Raw genomic sequence first — 16,819 nt, forward strand, 5'->3', positions numbered from 1 at the left:
CGTAGGTGGGGTCACAAAAGGTATCCCTCGGGCCGCGTTATGAGGACCAGCCTCCAGCCTCTCACAGCGGGCTGCGTAGGTGGGGTCACAAAAGGTATCCCTCGGGCCGCGTTATGAGGACCAGCCTCCAGCCTCTCACTGGAGGGTGGTAAGGAAGCTGACTCTACACTGCTAGGTGCTAGGTGCCAGGGGCACGAAGAGGACACAGCCCCTGCTTTCCAGGAGCTCTCCGCCTCGTGTCGAGACAGACGCATAAACCCATCCAGAATAAAGGCAGTGCGGTCTGGGAGTGGCTGGGACCAGGGCTGGGACCTGCAGAAGGCCACGCCCACCGCAGGGTTCTCCAGAGCCCTGAGGCCGCATCCCAGGTCTGCTCCTTTGTGCCCGTGGGAGAGCCCCGCTGGGACCTCGCTGGGCTTGAGCAACGCCTGCAGAGCCAGGCTGTGAGCCTACTGGCAGACCCGGCCTGGGACGCAGGGCTGGGGGCGCTTCCTAGGCCGGGACACTGATCTCAGGACAAAGTCCGCCAGCTGCTCTTTCCAGCAGTCGTTATCTCAGCCCATCTGTGAGGGATGGACATTTCTGAGGTCATACTTTTAGTCCAATTGGATGCATAAGTAAAGAGGGGGAGGAACAAGTGGAAAAGAGAAAAACGGCAAAAAACACGTGAACTTATTAAAGTAATATATCTTCCAGGAAAAACACTTTTCTCCAAAATCTTGAAAAGGGGTGGGCAGGTAGACGAACCCTACCCTGGAATTGATCGTGTTTTCAGCTGAGCTACTGGAAATGAGACCAAACCTAGAGCTATGGAAACACGCTGCTGGCCGTTCACAGTTGTGCAGGCTGCGTGGACACGTGGGGACACGTGTGTGGCATGAGGGTTCTAGGTTAGGAGCACAGACTGTACGTGCACGTGATCAGTGCACGTGTCTTCCAGCTTTTCAAATGTAAACGTGATGAAATTGGTACGCAGAAATAAAAATAAAGTTGGTTTGGGGTGGTGGGATTATGGTTGATTTTTTTATTATTATTTCTTTTCATGCTGGGTTTATAAACCACCATGTATTCATAGAATTAACTGAGATTGAAAGGATTAGAATTTAGAGATTTGCTTCAAGTCAGAGTACTACATATTAACCCTGTGATGTTGGGTAGAGTAACTTTACCTCGTAGACCCTCATCTCTGTAACTGTAAAAGAGACATGAGGACGACACCCACCTGCTCTACACACCTTGTAAGAATCAGGTGAGCCGATAGAGTGCGTACAACCGTGTAAACCGTCAAGTGCTAGAGAGAGTTTAGCTATTACTGTGTCACACACTTCTGTGTGTGTATGAAGCTGTCCTATTCCTAGTAAAATGACCGTAGTCCAAGTTCTCTAAAGCAGTGGCAGTGAAGAAGGCCCGTCTGCTGGATTGCAGGTGCCTTAACAGAACAGAACAGTCCCAGGCTCTTTTTAAAATCAGCCGTGGCAAAAAGTTGGGGCAAGAAGATTCATTTCCACGCACTTTCCCCTTCGCAGTTCAAGGTGAGCACGTTTAAAGAGACAGTCTGTGTGCTTCAGAGAAAAGCCGTGTGCACCGAGGCCATCTCCCCGAGGTGGTGGGAGGAGGCTGCCGCCGTGGCGAGAAGCTTCTCTGGGCTTCCTTCTCCCCAGGAAGCCAGGGGGGCACGGTAGGAGGTAGGTGGAGGTGGCCCTGTGCAGGCTCGCCCGGGCAATCTGGCCTGTGCACCGTGTCGCCCGCTGCTGCAGCCTGTCCTGCTCTGGGGCAAGTGAAAGCCGGCCCAGGGGAGGAGAGCCGCATGGCCTGGCCACTGCCGAGTGCTGGCCGGGCGTCTGCAGCTTGTGGTTCAGAGGCCTGGTTCTTTCCCCTGTTGTGGAGTCAAACTGGCAGTTGGCTTCTTGATGCCGCTGCCCACAGCAGGTTATTCGGGGACCAGTTATTTCATCCACCGGGACAGCATCCACCTCGCAGTAGGTCTCCAAGGTCTGTACTGTCGGTTATGTAGTGGAGACCAGTAGTGGGCACAGCAGCCCACGGTCCTGACGTTGAAGTTGATGCTTCCGTTCGGGCATCAGTAGGGTCCCTCTGGTATCAATTCTTTGCTTCCTGGGTGTCTAATTGGAGAGTGTGTTCAGTAGCCGGGCTCCAGGGACAGAGCTAAGGCTGTGTACGGTGAGTCCTAATGTCCTACAAGGGCCTGGGAGGTGAGATTGTTAAGAGAAAGCCCCCCGCCCTCTCCTTGACCCTGTGAGCACTGAGGATACCAAGGGGCCACCGTCCTGGGCTGGCACTGAAAGGGGAAGGCCCAGCTTACTGTCCCGTCAGACCCGTGGCATCATTTCCGGCTCTGGCTCTGGCCTTCCCTTTCTCTCTCATCCAGAATAACTTCCTGATGGCCCGAAATCTGGCCGTTCTGTCCAGCTGTCTTCACATCCCCTCTGCGGAATAATGGGAGGAAAGCAGACGTGGGCCTCACGGTCAGTAGCCTGTCGCTGAAAACTCTGCATCCCTTTTCAGTAACAGCCCAAACCTATACCGCAGAGTCCCAGCCCCAGAGCTGATGGTCAGATGTTTACCCACCAGGGCAGCACAGGCATTGGCCCATCAGAATGAAAGCTGGCCAAGCTGGATCTGGAAAGTAGTCCACCAAGCCAGACGGGGACCCCAGCGCGAGGCCCAGGCCTCCTGGAAGGGGGAGACCGGGTGGCAGAGGGGGGGTCGGAGCAGCAGTCAGGTGCCGAGTGTGGAAGTAGTTCAGCGTTTTCACAAGTGTGGCCCTTACCAGCTGAAAGTCCGTCTTGCCCTGTCTCCCGGCCAGCAGGGACCCTGTGCTTCGAGGGGTCTCCTTCCTCCAGACATTCCTGAGAACCCCCAAGTGTCCTTTCACATACGCTGAAGTGTCTCCTAAACCCTGCCAAGTTGGGGCCTGTGGAAGACGGCGGCTCTCCGGGGCTGAGTCGCATCGAGCAGGGGCACGACTTCACTGCCCGGCACTGTTGGCGGCCCTTGTCCCAACTCCCTCCCACCGTCCAGGACCAGCTTCAGGGGCTTCCAGGAGCTCGTGGGCTTCTCAGGGCTGGGGATGGACGGGGGCGTGTGTGCTAGGTTGGGGCCCGGCCTGGCATCGCTTCTTAGCATCTGGGCCCACTGCTCCCTCTGTGAGTCTGCCGGGCACTTTGGTTCGTGATGGTGTTTGTCTCTCGGTGTCCACTGGGCTGCTTCTTCAACCTAACTTCGGAGTGAGGAAGACAGAAGGGAGCCCAGTTAATCAGATGTGCTGGGGTATGTCGGCCCCAGTGTTGTTTAAGGAAGCTCCCAAGCCCTGGGAAAGTGAGGGCGTTGCTCACCGTCTGTTCCAGTGTCCCTGCGTATTACCCAGCAGGTCCCAGCGCGGCTGGGAGCAAAGGAAGACAAGGCAGCTGTTCGAAAGAAAGAAGGAGGTCTGTGCGTCCTGACACGGAAGGATGCTGAGCTTGAAAAGTAGGTTGCGGGAGAACGCACGGACTGTGATTCCTCATTTGTTTGTTTCTGTTTTTTGACCCCCACTTCACGCATGAGGGTCCTGGCCTGGCCGCTGGCTGTGGTGGCCTGAGGCCCGCGTGCAGGGCTGAGGGGCACCGAGCCAGGCAGCAGCGTGACCTCTGACGGACTTGTCTCTGGCAGCTTGCCGGGGCTCTCGTTGTCGCCGTCCCGGGGAAGTGCCGCTTTCACTCTGACATGACGCTCGGGCCCTGGGCTCTGCCCGCTTCCAAGAAGGGCTTGGTGACCGAGTTGCTGGTGCTGACCTGCCGCTGGGTGGCTTTCGCCTGCAGAGCTTCCCCACCCACGCCGGGGGACTGCAGGCCACTGGCCAGCAGACTGTCTCTGGTGTCACCTCGTGGCCAGCGAGTGTGAGTGTGGAAGGGGGCGGCCAGCACCCGTCTCCTGCTCACCCCGAGCAGTGCCCGGCAGCTGCAGAGAGCAGGTGCAGAGGAGGACGGAGGACACAGCCCCGGCCCTCGCTGACAGCATGGCGTTTAGAGCGACACTGTGGGCTGCGGGGACGCTTCCTCCCCCACCTGGTCTCACAGCCTCTGCTCCACCTTCTGGAAGGGCTGGGCCCAAAGTGCACCTGGCGGGGAAATATCAACCCTGGGTTTTGTTTGGTTTTGGGGGTCGTATTCACTCACTGGGGGAAAAAATCTGACCGTAATTTTAGAATAATAATGATGAAGCCCTTAGATCAGCAGACCTGCTCGCTCAGGGGAGCGAGTCAGCAGCAAGAGAGACGTGACTGCACCGTCACCCCGTGTCCCTCCTGAGAAACTCAAGAGTGGCCCAGGCCGCGTGTGTCCTGGAAAGCTAGCCCTGCGGTTCGGGGCCTCATCCTTGTTGGGACCCGCTGCCTCACGTGCGTGTCTGTTCCTGCAGAGGGGACCCCTGCCGGCTGCCCTCCACTTCAGGCTCCTTTGTGGCCACAGTCCTCTGAGACCCGTTAAAATGCTCTGATTTCCCTTACTCTCGTGGCCTGGAAAACGAAAGAGAGAAGCCATCACATTATAGCCTGCTTTTTTCTTGTAACTGAACATCAGCCGTGCAGAAAAGCAGCAGAATGGCCCAGAAATCTGACAGCAGTGGATAAGAGGGCAGCCATGTAATTCGTCATGCAAACTGGGCCCCTTGAGGTGAAAGAGAGCCCGTTAGCCATCAGGCCGGGACCCTGTGTGTGAACCAGACGTGTGGCCACGCCAGTGAGAGTGCCCACACTGGCACCTGGGTTCTCTCTTGTCCCAACAAGCAAGGGCGAAACACAGCAGCTATTAAACGGAACATGGGATTTAGGGAAGAGATATGAATTTGTTCATCACTCTGCCAGGAGCATCACAGAGGAAGTAAGAGGTCAGCTGCTTGCCACCGCCCTCCACAATAGGCGTAGCCAGTATCCGAACTTCAAGGCCCACAGAGCAGAGTGGAAGGGGGTTGGGGGGAGCACAGAGACTCTTCCCTGGGTTCTTTGAACGGACCTCCTTTCTAGTTGGCCGAATTTTCACACATCTAGTTTGAGTGCTTCAGGTGTTCTCCCATTGCACGAGACCATAGCAAAATTACAAGTAGCAAAGTTATGTTACTATATGTGAGCATTTTTAGAGGAAGACCATGCAACCTATATTCTTAAGTTTTGGTTTCATAATATCTCTTGTTGCTAAACAGAAAAGACTGGGGAAAATTATATATAAGGTTCAGGAATCTCTTTCATTTTGCTCTTTAAAAATTATTAGGAAGCATGAAGTATGATAAAAATGGTTTATTTGAAAAATGTTTGTTAGGGCAGGTGACTTGACTACGGCTGTGACAGTGACTCCGCACTGGGATCTCACTGGAGAGAATTACTGTGTGAACAGCAGGCAGCGTGGAAAGCTGTCTGACGTTGTTATGAAACAGAGGGGGGTATATGGGCCACAGACGGATGACGTGCTCGCCTTCACGGCACGGGCAGGCAGTCGGCAGAACCTGCAGGCTGACAGATTCATTATCTTGGTGGCTTAAAGGTTGCGGGGGGAGGCTTCCAAAGCCCCGATCAAGTGTAGCTACCCTAGGAAGGGGTGATACCATTAAAACACGCCTCACAATCTGGGTGTGTCAGCAGGCGCTCAGAGGCACAGGGCGATCCAGTGCGTCTTCGTGAAGAGCCTGAGCCACTGGACAACGTGGGAAACACTTCTGTATTAAAACGAGCATGAACTGGGCTTCCCTGGTGGCGCAGTGGTTGAGAGTCCGCCTGCCGATGCAGGGGACACGGAGCGTAGAGCAGAATACACCAGTTACATGAACATCACTAGGAGACTTCCAAGAAATGTGCCAGCTGCTGCAGCCGCTTCCGTAAGCCCCAAACCCCCATGAGTACGATTTTGTGAATAAAATACTCCTTCTGGATAACAGGGTCTGTTTTCTAACTCTCTCCTGTTCTGTTCATTTCTCTCTTTTAACTGAATCCCCAAAATGCTTTAATGTCTTCCTTTTCAAAATGTTCTTTTTTATTCTTGACTTCATATTCAGTCAGATAAACATTTCATTTTCTCAAGTAGTTCAAAAGAAAATCCTGTTGGGATTTTTATTATCACTGTGTTAAATATAATTTGGCAAAAGATTGACATTTTTGTGTGACTCAGTCTCTCCGTGAACATGGTGTGTCATTTTATTCAAACTTATTTTATATTTCTAAGTTGTGTAGTCTTCTCTCTAAAAATCACACACATTTCTTATTAAGGTTATATCTAGGCATGTTGGGTTTTTTTGTGTGACGGTTGCTGCTGTCTTTTCTCATTATATTTTCAGTGTGATCCACTGCGAAATGGAAGGGCATGTCCATTTGAGCAATTACAGGCCTTCCAAGTACAGAAATGAAACACCAAAGGTAGAGTTTGCCTATAAAAGCCTTTAAATCGATGGTGACAGTGTTATATTGTCCTCGTAAGTTTGTCGTGAGAGCAAAAGAATCAAATACTTCCTTTTTCTTTTTTTTTTTTTTTGGCTGTATCGGGTCTTCGTTGCTGCACGCAGGCTTTCTCTAGTTGTGGCGAGCGGGGGCTACTCTTCCTTGCGGTGCGCGGGCTTCTCACTGCGGTGGCTTCTCTTGTTGCGGAGCCCAGGCTCCAGGCGCGCAGGCTTCAGTAGTTGTGGCACACGGGCTCAGTAGTTGTGGCTTGCGGGCCCTAGAGCGCAGGCTCAGTAGTCATGGCTTAGTTGCTCCATGGCGTGTGGGATCTTCCCGGACCAGGGCTCGAACCCGTGTCCCCTGCATTGGCAGGCGGACTCTTAACCACTGGACCACCAGGGAAGCCCCCCGCATGCTGTTCTTGTTTAATCCTCCCAACAGCATGAAGGCATCTGATAGATTTGGGCCTAGGAAGTGTCTGGGGCAGTCGGTACCTTTTCTTCAAGTCCAGTCGTGTGATTCTCACAACAGCCCCGTGACGTAGGCAGTGAGCACCAGACGCCCAGGCAGCCTCCCCACCGCCCACACTGAGCCCCGCCGCTCCGAGTCTAAGCCAGGTTGAGATGTGTTGCACGGGAGACGCTCCTGGCTTCAGAGGAGAAAGCAGTGAGGACCCGAGACCCTGGACCACGTTTCGTTCCCTGGATCGTGCTCCTCCCTCCCCAGCAGGTTATTGGTCTGCTGAGTCCCGGAGCTCATACGTGTTTCAGGGCCATCCAGTCATCCCGTCTACTTGCGGTCGAGTCACTGTCCGCTTTTCTAATGAAGTCTAATGCCAACTCCCAAAGTTTATAAAGCAAAAGCGTGATTGGCTCTAAGGACCCATTTGTGCGTGGTGATGGTGTGATGTGGGGTGGAAGTCGGCCCGTGGTCCTGGAGGGGCTGTAAATTGCAGCTGTAATTGCACTTGCTTGCCTCCTGACCGTTCCCCTCACCTGCTGCTGGAGCCACTCGCTCTGTCATGATCACTGCAGGCTGCCCACCCCCCAGTGTGAGCTGACACATTCTACAGCCCAAATAAGTGTGACAGAACTGTCACACCAACGTTTATTGCCTCATCTCAACAGCCCTTGTGGAGATAACTTTACTATATACGTCCTGTGTGAACTGAGTATTTCCCTTACCCCTCCTGCTCTTGCTCTGGGTTAATCCCTGTAGCCCTGGATGGTAGCTTTAAACCTGCTGCTGAACCAAGCTTAAATCACGTGGCTTTGCTGAATGCTGAGTGAACACTCTCGTTGCAGTAAACGGCCCAGTCGCTATTTTTATTGACTTGCCTGTATCGATTCTGTATTTCCACTAGTAGCTCTTCCACCAAAGCACGTCATAATCACTTACTGACCAGATTTTAGAGCGAGTGGACACGTAGAGCCTTATAACCAGGGGTACCAGACCCCGGTGTTGTTAGTTACCACATCCTTACTGAGCAGGCCGGCGGGCCTGGCGCTGCCCTGGACTCTGCTGGGAAGGCAGCCGAGCCAAGCGGAGCTCGAGCCCCTGCTTCCTCCCACTCAGCCAGTCTCCATGCCGAGGAGCTGACACAGGCACACGAGTCGTGATAGGACAAGGCCACGTGAGTGCCCCCCGGGTGGCGCAGACATTGCAATAAGTGTTCCCAGGAGGGAGAGAGAGCCCCTTCTGCAGAGGGGACCCAGGGGAGCTTCAGCGGTCGACTCAAAGGGCGGGTGGGCTTCTGCGCGGTGGGTGTGGATCCACGTGAGCCTGAGGGACAGACAGATTGGGACCAAGGTCTCGCGGCGCCAGTGAGAAGCTCGTGATCACGAGAGGGTGCCGGCCATGCGAGGAGTGTGCATAGCAGACCAGGGGGCCTGCACAGATAGAAACATGTTCATCTTTGTGCTCTCTTAAAACCATTAAGATCTGTTTTCATTCAGTTTTTTCCCCCAAAGGCCATAAAAGTGTTGTTTCTGAGTGGAATTTTTAAAATCTAATTCATACTTCGGTCAAAGTGGACTCTACATTTGAAGGTTTGTTTTGACCTAAGAGTTTCCTAAAATTTGAGCTCTTTGAATCGCCCCAGCTCAGCTTTCTCTGGAGCTTTTTGTGGAGCTGACTGGGACCGGGTCACCTCATACAGCTGTGTTTCTTGCGAGCGCACCTACCCCCCAAAGGTTCCACCCTTTAGATTGCCAACCATGAGAAACAAATGCTGCGTTGACTGTGCTGGTGGGGCCTCTGTTAGGGGGGCCGCACTGGAGAGCCATCGAGACGGTAGCCGTGGGCATTCATGGTGTCCACAGTGAGTTGGGTGGGAAGACACGTGTTTGTTCTGGGACGTGATCAACACACTGCCGAACCTTCAAACAGTCCACCAAAGGGAGTGTCGGTTGTCGAGCAAATGCACACTTTTGGGAAGTTGCTTTGCAAGATCCATCAAGAACCATAAAAATATTCATACCTGTTTACCCAATAATTCCACTTCTAGAAACGTTTTATAAGAAAAGAAAAGCAGAGATGCTATGAAAGGTTTATACATGAGAATGGTAATCCCAGGACTAAGCAGAAACTCTGCAAGTGTTCGTCATATGAGAATGTTACATAAATTACCGTGCATCTTTACAATGCACTTTATCAGTTACTAAAGATATCCTTTCAAAGACTATTTAATGACATAAGGATATGAAGTTTTGAAAAGCGAGTTATGATTCCAAATTTAAATATTCTGTTTATATATACACACATACAGTTTAAATGTATAAGTGAATTAAAAGACTAGACATAAAAAATGCTGAAATATTAATAGCCACATACTCTAAAGCAAATATTGTGGGACAAAAGAAGACCTTTATAAGTCCCAGTGTGGTTTTCTTTAAACTTTAGAAATTCACAGACTGTCTGTTAATGGTGCCTTCCCAGGTGACAGGGACATTGTTTCCACTTATCCCAGGGCACAGCACACCCTCCTGTCTGCAGTGACCTTTTTATCAATAGTCATATAGACTACACTTAAAATTCACAATATACATTCACATCAGTTACGGATTGGTTTAGTTGTGTATAACAAGAAACCCAAATGACAGTAGCTTTAAAAATGTGGCGGTTTATTTTTCTCTCATGTAAAAGAAAAGTTGGCATTAAGCCAGTAAGTTGGCTGGTGTGATGGCTCCATGGTCATCAAGAACCCAGGCACCTCCCTCCTGCCTCTCACCTTCCGTGTGTGGCCCCATATCCCACTTACCTCGTAGTGCTAGACGGCTGCTGATGTTCCAGCCATAAGGTTACAGTTGCCTCCCTCCTTGTCTGTCTCCCTCCTGGACTCTGAGCTTCCTGAGGGCAGGGATGGGTCTCCAGCCTCACCCAAGCACAGTCCCAGTACGGGAGGTGCCTGCCATTCTTCTGTGGTCCAGCCGGGGCTGGGCTGCCCTTCACACCTCCTCCAGGGCTTGCCGAGCTTTCATTCAACAAATGGCCCGTACATCATCTCTGCTGCAGAGCCCTCTGCTCTCCGCTTCCTTTTCTCACTCCTTTGTCAGTGGTTGCAGGACTGCAGGACCCAGGGCCACAGGGTGCCTGGGTCACCTGCCCTGCCTTTGAGGGGCTCCCAGGCAGACCTGAATGAGCACATGATCTCACACAGGCCCTGGGCACAGACCACCCAGGTGGTCCAGGCAGGCTGCAAGGTGGGGACAGCGGGCTTCACAGCCTCCCTCACGGCTGCTGCCGGCTGTGAGACACGTTAGGAGGCAGAGAGGTGGCCCCTCAGGAGGCGACAGGAAGCCCATTACACCTTCCACCGCTGCAGCGTAGGCATCGTCGCCTCTGTGTCCACAGTGACGGCCCCTGGCAGGTTCCCCAGCTGCCCCCAGGGCTCTCGTACCACGTAGGTGCCAACTGTGTTGAGGGTCCAAAGGCTGTTGGAGCAGCAAAGGACGTGAAGATCAGCTGGGAGCAGCCCTGTAGCCCTCATCCCACAGGTGAGGATGCTGAGACCAGAGGGAGGAGGTGGACAGCGTGACAGGTGAGTGGCAGAGCAGGGGTACAGCTGTGCTTCCTCTGCCCCAGCGTGGACAGAGCTCACTAGTGCCTTACGGTGAAAGTCCATCCTTGCGGAAGAAACGGTCCTAAAGGCCAGAAATCCTGTTGGGTGAGGAGCTGCTGTGCACAGGTCTGGCTGGGTCTCACCTGGCTCAGGACAGCCCGCGGTCGGGACCATCCCATGGGCGAGCAGGAACAAGTGGGAATCTCCCACTGTTCCCACAGTGCGGGAAGTGGGGTGGGACAGTGCCGGGAATTAGCAGAGCGAAGCTGGTGACTGCACTCCGCCCCACAGTGCCGTTTCCAGAACGACGTCCCGTGACGGTGCACATCTGCACCTAAATGTAGAAACGCACTTCTGAGTTTCACGGCTAACGGAGCCCATGGTTCTTGGTCTGTGTCTTCTCTTTGCCTCCAGGTACACATTGGCCAAATGTATTCGACTGACAAGCTCATCATTGAGAATCAAGAGAAGCCCAGGACCTAGGGAGCCGGGACCAGCCACCACCAGCAGCCGTGGACCACTTTCAGCATCCATCCTGCTTGGCAAGGGCACTCCCAGCAGACTACAAGTGGCCTCCCACATCAGCTTTAAATAGCTTCTCACTCTGCCTGATGAGCTGAGCGAGGTTCCCGTTCTCCTGCAGCCTTAGTGACAAGGGGTGGCTGTCTCTCCTTGGTTCAAGTGTTAGAATGAAGAGCTGGAGCCCCTCAGGAGAATGCCGTGTATTACTGCGTCTCCTCCAGCCCAGCCCTCCTTGTAGCTCCTCAGCACTTGTATACAGCATTCCCAGAGTTTGTTTCTTGGTCCTTGACAATAAAAAGAAGGTCCCTAGGCCTCTATACCAGACGCGCCCATCACGGTTAATGCCCTTCTGTTTCCTGCTGGTTGGCGGGTCAGTGGGGAGACCAACAGGGAGGGTCCAGCCCTGAGCTGAGTCCCCCCTTTGCAAAGGCAAGTCCAAGCACCAGTAGAGATTTGGGGGCAGCGTGGAGTAAGGCAGAGCTGAAATGGTAAAGGGTGCGCCCTGCAATTCAGACCTGGGCCCAGCGCAACAGCAGAGGTGGTCTGTGTGTGGATGCTCACCTGGGGACAGGTACGTACAACCTGCTGCTCAGACTGTGGTCTCGGGATTGGCGACGTCAGCCCCACCGGGGAGCTTGCTGGAAGCGCAGAATCTCAAGCCCCACCCCCAAACCTTTTGAATCAAAATCTTCAGTCTGACACACCCCAGGAGACTCCAGTGCACACCGAGGTTTGAGACATGCATCCCAAAGCTCACTTACTGAGTCAGAATCACCTGGAGAGACAGAGAGTTGTTTTGTTTTGTTTTGTTTTGAGGTACGTGGGCCTCTCACTGTTGTGGCCTCTCCCATTGCGGAGCACAGGCTCCGGACACGCAGGCTCAGCGGCCATGGCTCACGGGCCCAGCCGCTCCGCGGCATGTGGGATCTTCCCGGACCGGGGCACGAACCTGTGTTCCCTGCATCGGCAGGCGGACTCTCAACCACTGCGCCACCAGGGAAGCCCCAGAGAGTTTTTAGAAAGGAATTTCTCAGTGCTTCATACTCTGACTTGATAAGTGAGAGGTGAGGCACAATGATTTATAAATACATTTTAAAGCTCTCCTGGTCTTTCTAATGTTGAGCCAGTTCGGGAAACTCTGCCCTTTGAGGATGTTACAGGTGAAAACAGCATTTGTATGCATTTATCCTTGGAAACACATCAGTTAAAAACAGGGAAATAAGGTAGTAAGTAACTTACTTGACTTCTGGGAATTTTGTGAGGGACCTGGACACTGGGAGATTGCTTGGCTTACCTCCATAAGCAGTACTGAGTGAATTCATCTCTCGCGTGTTTGGGTTTGGAACAGGCTCATATAAATAGTTACAGGTCCTAAAATAGCTTTGACTATCACTGACCTGCCACTGAACCGCTCCCTGCATCTTAATTCTCACAGTCATGTGAGCCAAGCGCGAGTGGCCTGGGTCCATGTCCTCCCTCCCGCGTTAAAGACTGTGAGTGCCCACGTTATCTATGGATCGTAGATACTGTTGTGATGGTGCCTTCCAAATAGGTTAAACGTGTAGTCTTCTGTTTGGCAATATAACGTGTGATTTCAGGATGCTTTGACCCGTGGTTAAAGTCTTGTGTGCCTGTGAGACCAACCTTTGGTTGGTCCCAGATCTGTTACCCCTATAAACCCAGATCCTTGCACATCTTAGGGCCGAGGTGTGAGAATGAAGGGAGACAGTGAAGGGAATGGGAGTGTGCGCCCCCCTCAGCTGACTGTCACGGGGCAGCATCTCAGCCGGGGGTGTGGCTCTGGGGCACGTTCCCTTCTGCACCAGGCAGGCGTGTGGTCACTCAGAAACAACTACATCCGACCACTGTGCCAGCCACGGAAGTCACCTCTGATTTACACTTAACTAAAGCAGCTGCTACTTGGAAACCTAAGTCCAGAGTTGAACCTCTCCCCAGCAATTCTGCTGGAATTGCCAGCAGGATAGCAGCTCCACAGGAGATTCCCCCCAGGTCTTACTCACAGAGACAGTGGAGCAAGCAAACGGGACTCTGTCCTGCAGGCCTTCAACAGCGGGTGGCCCTTATGTTAATTAAAGCGCACAGATGGGTCTGAACATGCCCCAAGCCTTAATAAACAGAGCTAACTTTTGCAGGTCAGATAAAATTAACTATGCATTTGGAATTTGGAAAGGCATGAAGGAGAATTCTGTGACAAAAGCCACAAACGGGGGCTTCCCTGGTGGCGCAGTGGTTAAGAATCCACCTGCCAGGGCTTCCCTGGTGGCGCAGTGGTTGAGAGTCCGGCCGCCTGCCGATGCAGGGGACACGGGTTCGTGCCCCGGTTCGGGAAGATCCCACGTGCCGCGGAGCGGCTGGGCCCGTGAGCCATGGCCGCTGAGCCTGCGCGTCCGGAGTCTGTGCTCCACAACGGGAGAGGCCACAACAGTGAGAGGCCCGCGTACCGCAAAAAAAAAAAAGCCACAAACGGATCCCTCAACTTGGCGGTGCAGGTACGGCAGGCAGCACCTTGCACTGGGAGTCCCCCGGTTCAGAGGCCCCAAGGGGATGTCCCTGTGGGGAGGGCCACTTGAGTAAAGACTCCATTTGCTCGACGAGGCCCCACCTGAGGCCTTGGGGTGAGAATGCACCCTCCATCCCGGCCGCCTCCAGCCTCCGGAATGTGTGGCTGTCCTAGAGGTGGGATTCCGGCTGAGGATGCTTTCCAGTGTCAGCGCTGAGAAAATAAGAAATACCACAGTGTAAGCCAGCTTGGCCTGAGACAGGAACCAAGCGTGCTGGTTTCTAGACCTTCAGAAGTAACACGTGCTTGGTCTGGCTGTAACGCTTCGATGCTGGGAGACCAAGCACATGGCTTTCGTTCTCCAGGTGGAGCTGGTGTAGCTCGCTTTACCTCTGCCTGCTGCCACCAAGCATCTGTCACCTCCGTCCCTCCATCCCCAGCCTCACCCAACATCTCAAGTCCCTGGGCACAGCAAATGTGCCACCCAACATCCAGGAGCAAAGGCGACAGGCTGGAAGGAGCCACGAAGATGACAAACCTTGGACCAGCAGACACTGGAGCTCAGCGAGCTCAACCCCCGAGCCCACAGGTATGAAAACTGAGACCCTGAGCAGCGTCTCCAGTCGGTCATGCGCAGGCCCAGCCCCCTCCCACCCCCTGTTGCTCATCTCATCTGTTCAGTGTTGGCTGGGAGCCAGGAGCCGGGGACACACCAGCGACCAAGCCCCGGCCCTGCCTTCAGAGCCCGCAGCCTCGCAAGAGGGTTACGTGAGAAAACAGTGGGTCTGCCGAGTGCGACAGATGGGGAAACAGGTGCTGCACGAGGGGTCGGTGAGGGTCAGGGGAGGCCTCCCCAGGAAGGGGGCTTTCAGATGAAACGAGAGGCGGGTGGGCTGGGCAGAGGGCAGGGAGAGGAGCTCTCCAGGCGGGAGCGGCAGCGCATGCGAAGCCCTGAATCAGGAAAAACAGTGCAACCCAAGGAACTAAAGGAAGCCCAGGATGGCTGGTGGCGACACTGGGTTGGGAGGTGGGGACCCGAGGACTGCAAGAAGCTAGCGGGGTTTTTAAGCAGGATCTTGTCTGTATTTTTAAAAGGTCACATTGCTATAGCGGGAATAGGGTGCAGGGCGACCAGCTTTTGGTGGGAGAAATGGGGGGGTCAGACTGAACACTTGTAATCCAGGCAAGAGATGATGGTGGCTTCACCAAGGCCGGTGATGTTGGAAACAGTCAGCATCACCCTGAGAAGAACTTGCCTCGGCCAGGGCTCTGCTCCCAGGGGGCAGGAGACACGTGGGGCACAGACGCCCTGCAGAGCCCCCCAGGCCAGTCTAGCTTAGGTGAGTTGGCTTTAGCCACCCCTTAGCTCTGTGCTCAGTAATCAACTACTGTCTAAGGCACTGAGCTTTGGGGTGGTTTGTTATGAAGCAGTGACAAACTAATACAGAGAACTAGTAGAAAACCTTAATTTATTACTTACTCAGGGCCACAGAGCAAACTCTGAAGAGTAGGCAGGCAACCTCAGCCAAAACTGGGGGTCTCCTGTGCAGGGCCAGTTCCACGAGTATCTTCAGGGCACAGGTGTCACGTGTCTTACAGACAAAAGGGCTTGCTAACTACTGGACCCCACTGGGGGGTACATTCGGGACAAAACAGGACCAAAAAAAGAAAGAAAAGAAAATAGAGTCAACAGGACTACCGACTGGGTGGATGTGAGGTGTACAGGGGCGTAAGGGGCACCTGGAGCCCCAGGTTTGGGGCCACGGTGGCTGAGCAGACGTAGGCCACCACCGGAGACAGAACAGGAGGGGACACTGTCTGCGCTTTCTCCCCCTGCTAGGTCCAATCAACTTCAAGTTCAAACAGAAAGTCTGGCATCTACAAATGTGTCTTTTACCTCCAAATGTAGAAAATATCATTTCTGTAGATTCGTTTTATTTTTTTTTTAAAAATCCACTGGAATAAAGCAGCTTGAAAGACCCTTATAAAGAGACTTCCCCTTAGCTCTCTGAAGAACAGATATTCTCCTTCTATAGGTTAAAGCCTATAGACATATATCATCATTGGGAACAGGACGAGTAGGGGAAATTTTTCCATATTTAGCAAAAGGTGACACGAGATTAAAAAACAAAGGGCTGAGGAAAGTTGGTCGACATATTCTGAGAATGTGCTTCCAAGAATGAAACTAAAAGGCACGGTAAAACCTCAACAAGTACATACAGAAAGTACACAAGTACATTTTAGAACAGAAGGGGCTGCTTTTTTATGAGGCACTTCATGCAAACTGTTGCCCACTTTCTAGATGAAAGGATAGCTCAGGTATTGAGGCCAGGCTACACTTGTAGCAACAGCTGAAGAAATGACAAGCACTCAGAAAGCAGAAGGAGAAAGCGTTTCCTACACCAAGGATAATGTTCTCAGAGCTTGGGACGGTGTCTTCTGAGCCCACCCACGGTATGGACACACAGTGCCTTGATAAATATGGTCAGAACCCAGATGACCAAATCTTGATTGCAGACGACCACGGGGACGGAGTTCTGCCTTTGAAATTGTGCAGTGGCCTCGTGACGGTGGTCATTGCGTGACTCAGAAGCCACGGGAAGCAGCCACGCCATCTGGGTCATGGGCACGGACACGGCTGGTGAGGTCGGCAGACAAAGGCGGAACCCTGTGCCGACGCTCGTTCTTACAAACAAAGGGAACAGCCCACGAGGACTCGTGCTCCGTGCGTCCCGGGAGCTCGTCTCATGTTTGCTTTGTTACAAGAAAGCTGGAACTTGGTGGAGAAAGCGTGCTTTTTCTCTGACCATTTGCCCAGGATCTCTATGGACAAAGGTTCACCTCACCCCTGAGAACAAATAGGATTTTCCCTTTTCAGTCTGTCTGCAGCCCTTATTAGTCCTTCAGGGAACCTTTCATGAAAACGGCTTCTCGTGCTGAAATCTGTTTGGGGAGTAAGATAGGTGCTCTTGCTTTTGCTCAAGGGCAAAGCTTTAAGTCCAGAGACCCTCAAGAGAGAACCCAGAGGAGAACTCTGAGATGAATCTGTCTGTGTCTCTACCTGGAGGGACCACTGCACCATAAGAGCGACAGCAAAGAAAGTCGGTGCCTTATTGTCTTGAAATTAGACCACGAGCAAGCGTTGACACCAGTGGAGCTGGAATTGAGCTTGTTCTCTGACTCAACATCCCTGTGCTGACCCAAGGGCCGTGTCAGTCATTGGACATGCTGGATGCCCCTTCCAGAGGAGCTGGACTTCCAGGGGTCTAGGCTCGGCAGGAAAACGGCTTCC

At 53.1% G+C, this 16,819-nt stretch overlaps 1 protein-coding gene across 1 annotated transcript in view; it reads left to right on the forward strand.

Annotated features, from left to right (window-relative positions):
• LYRM4 (LYR motif containing 4) overlaps positions 1-11,336 on the forward strand; it is a 119,193-nt gene extending 107,857 nt beyond the window's left edge. Inside the window, exon 3 of the mRNA XM_024738617.1 lies at positions 10,899-11,336. Within this exon, the coding sequence (XP_024594385.1) occupies positions 10,899-10,967 (69 nt within the window). The 3' untranslated portion in view covers positions 10,968-11,336. The remainder of the gene's footprint in view (positions 1-10,898) is intronic.
• The last annotated feature ends 5,483 nt before the right edge of the window (positions 11,337-16,819 follow it).

This window comes from Neophocaena asiaeorientalis, unplaced genomic scaffold, assembly GCF_003031525.2.
Source record: "Neophocaena asiaeorientalis asiaeorientalis breed wild unplaced genomic scaffold, Neophocaena_asiaeorientalis_V1.1 scaffold307, whole genome shotgun sequence".
NCBI classification, from domain to species: domain Eukaryota; kingdom Metazoa; phylum Chordata; class Mammalia; order Artiodactyla; family Phocoenidae; genus Neophocaena; species Neophocaena asiaeorientalis.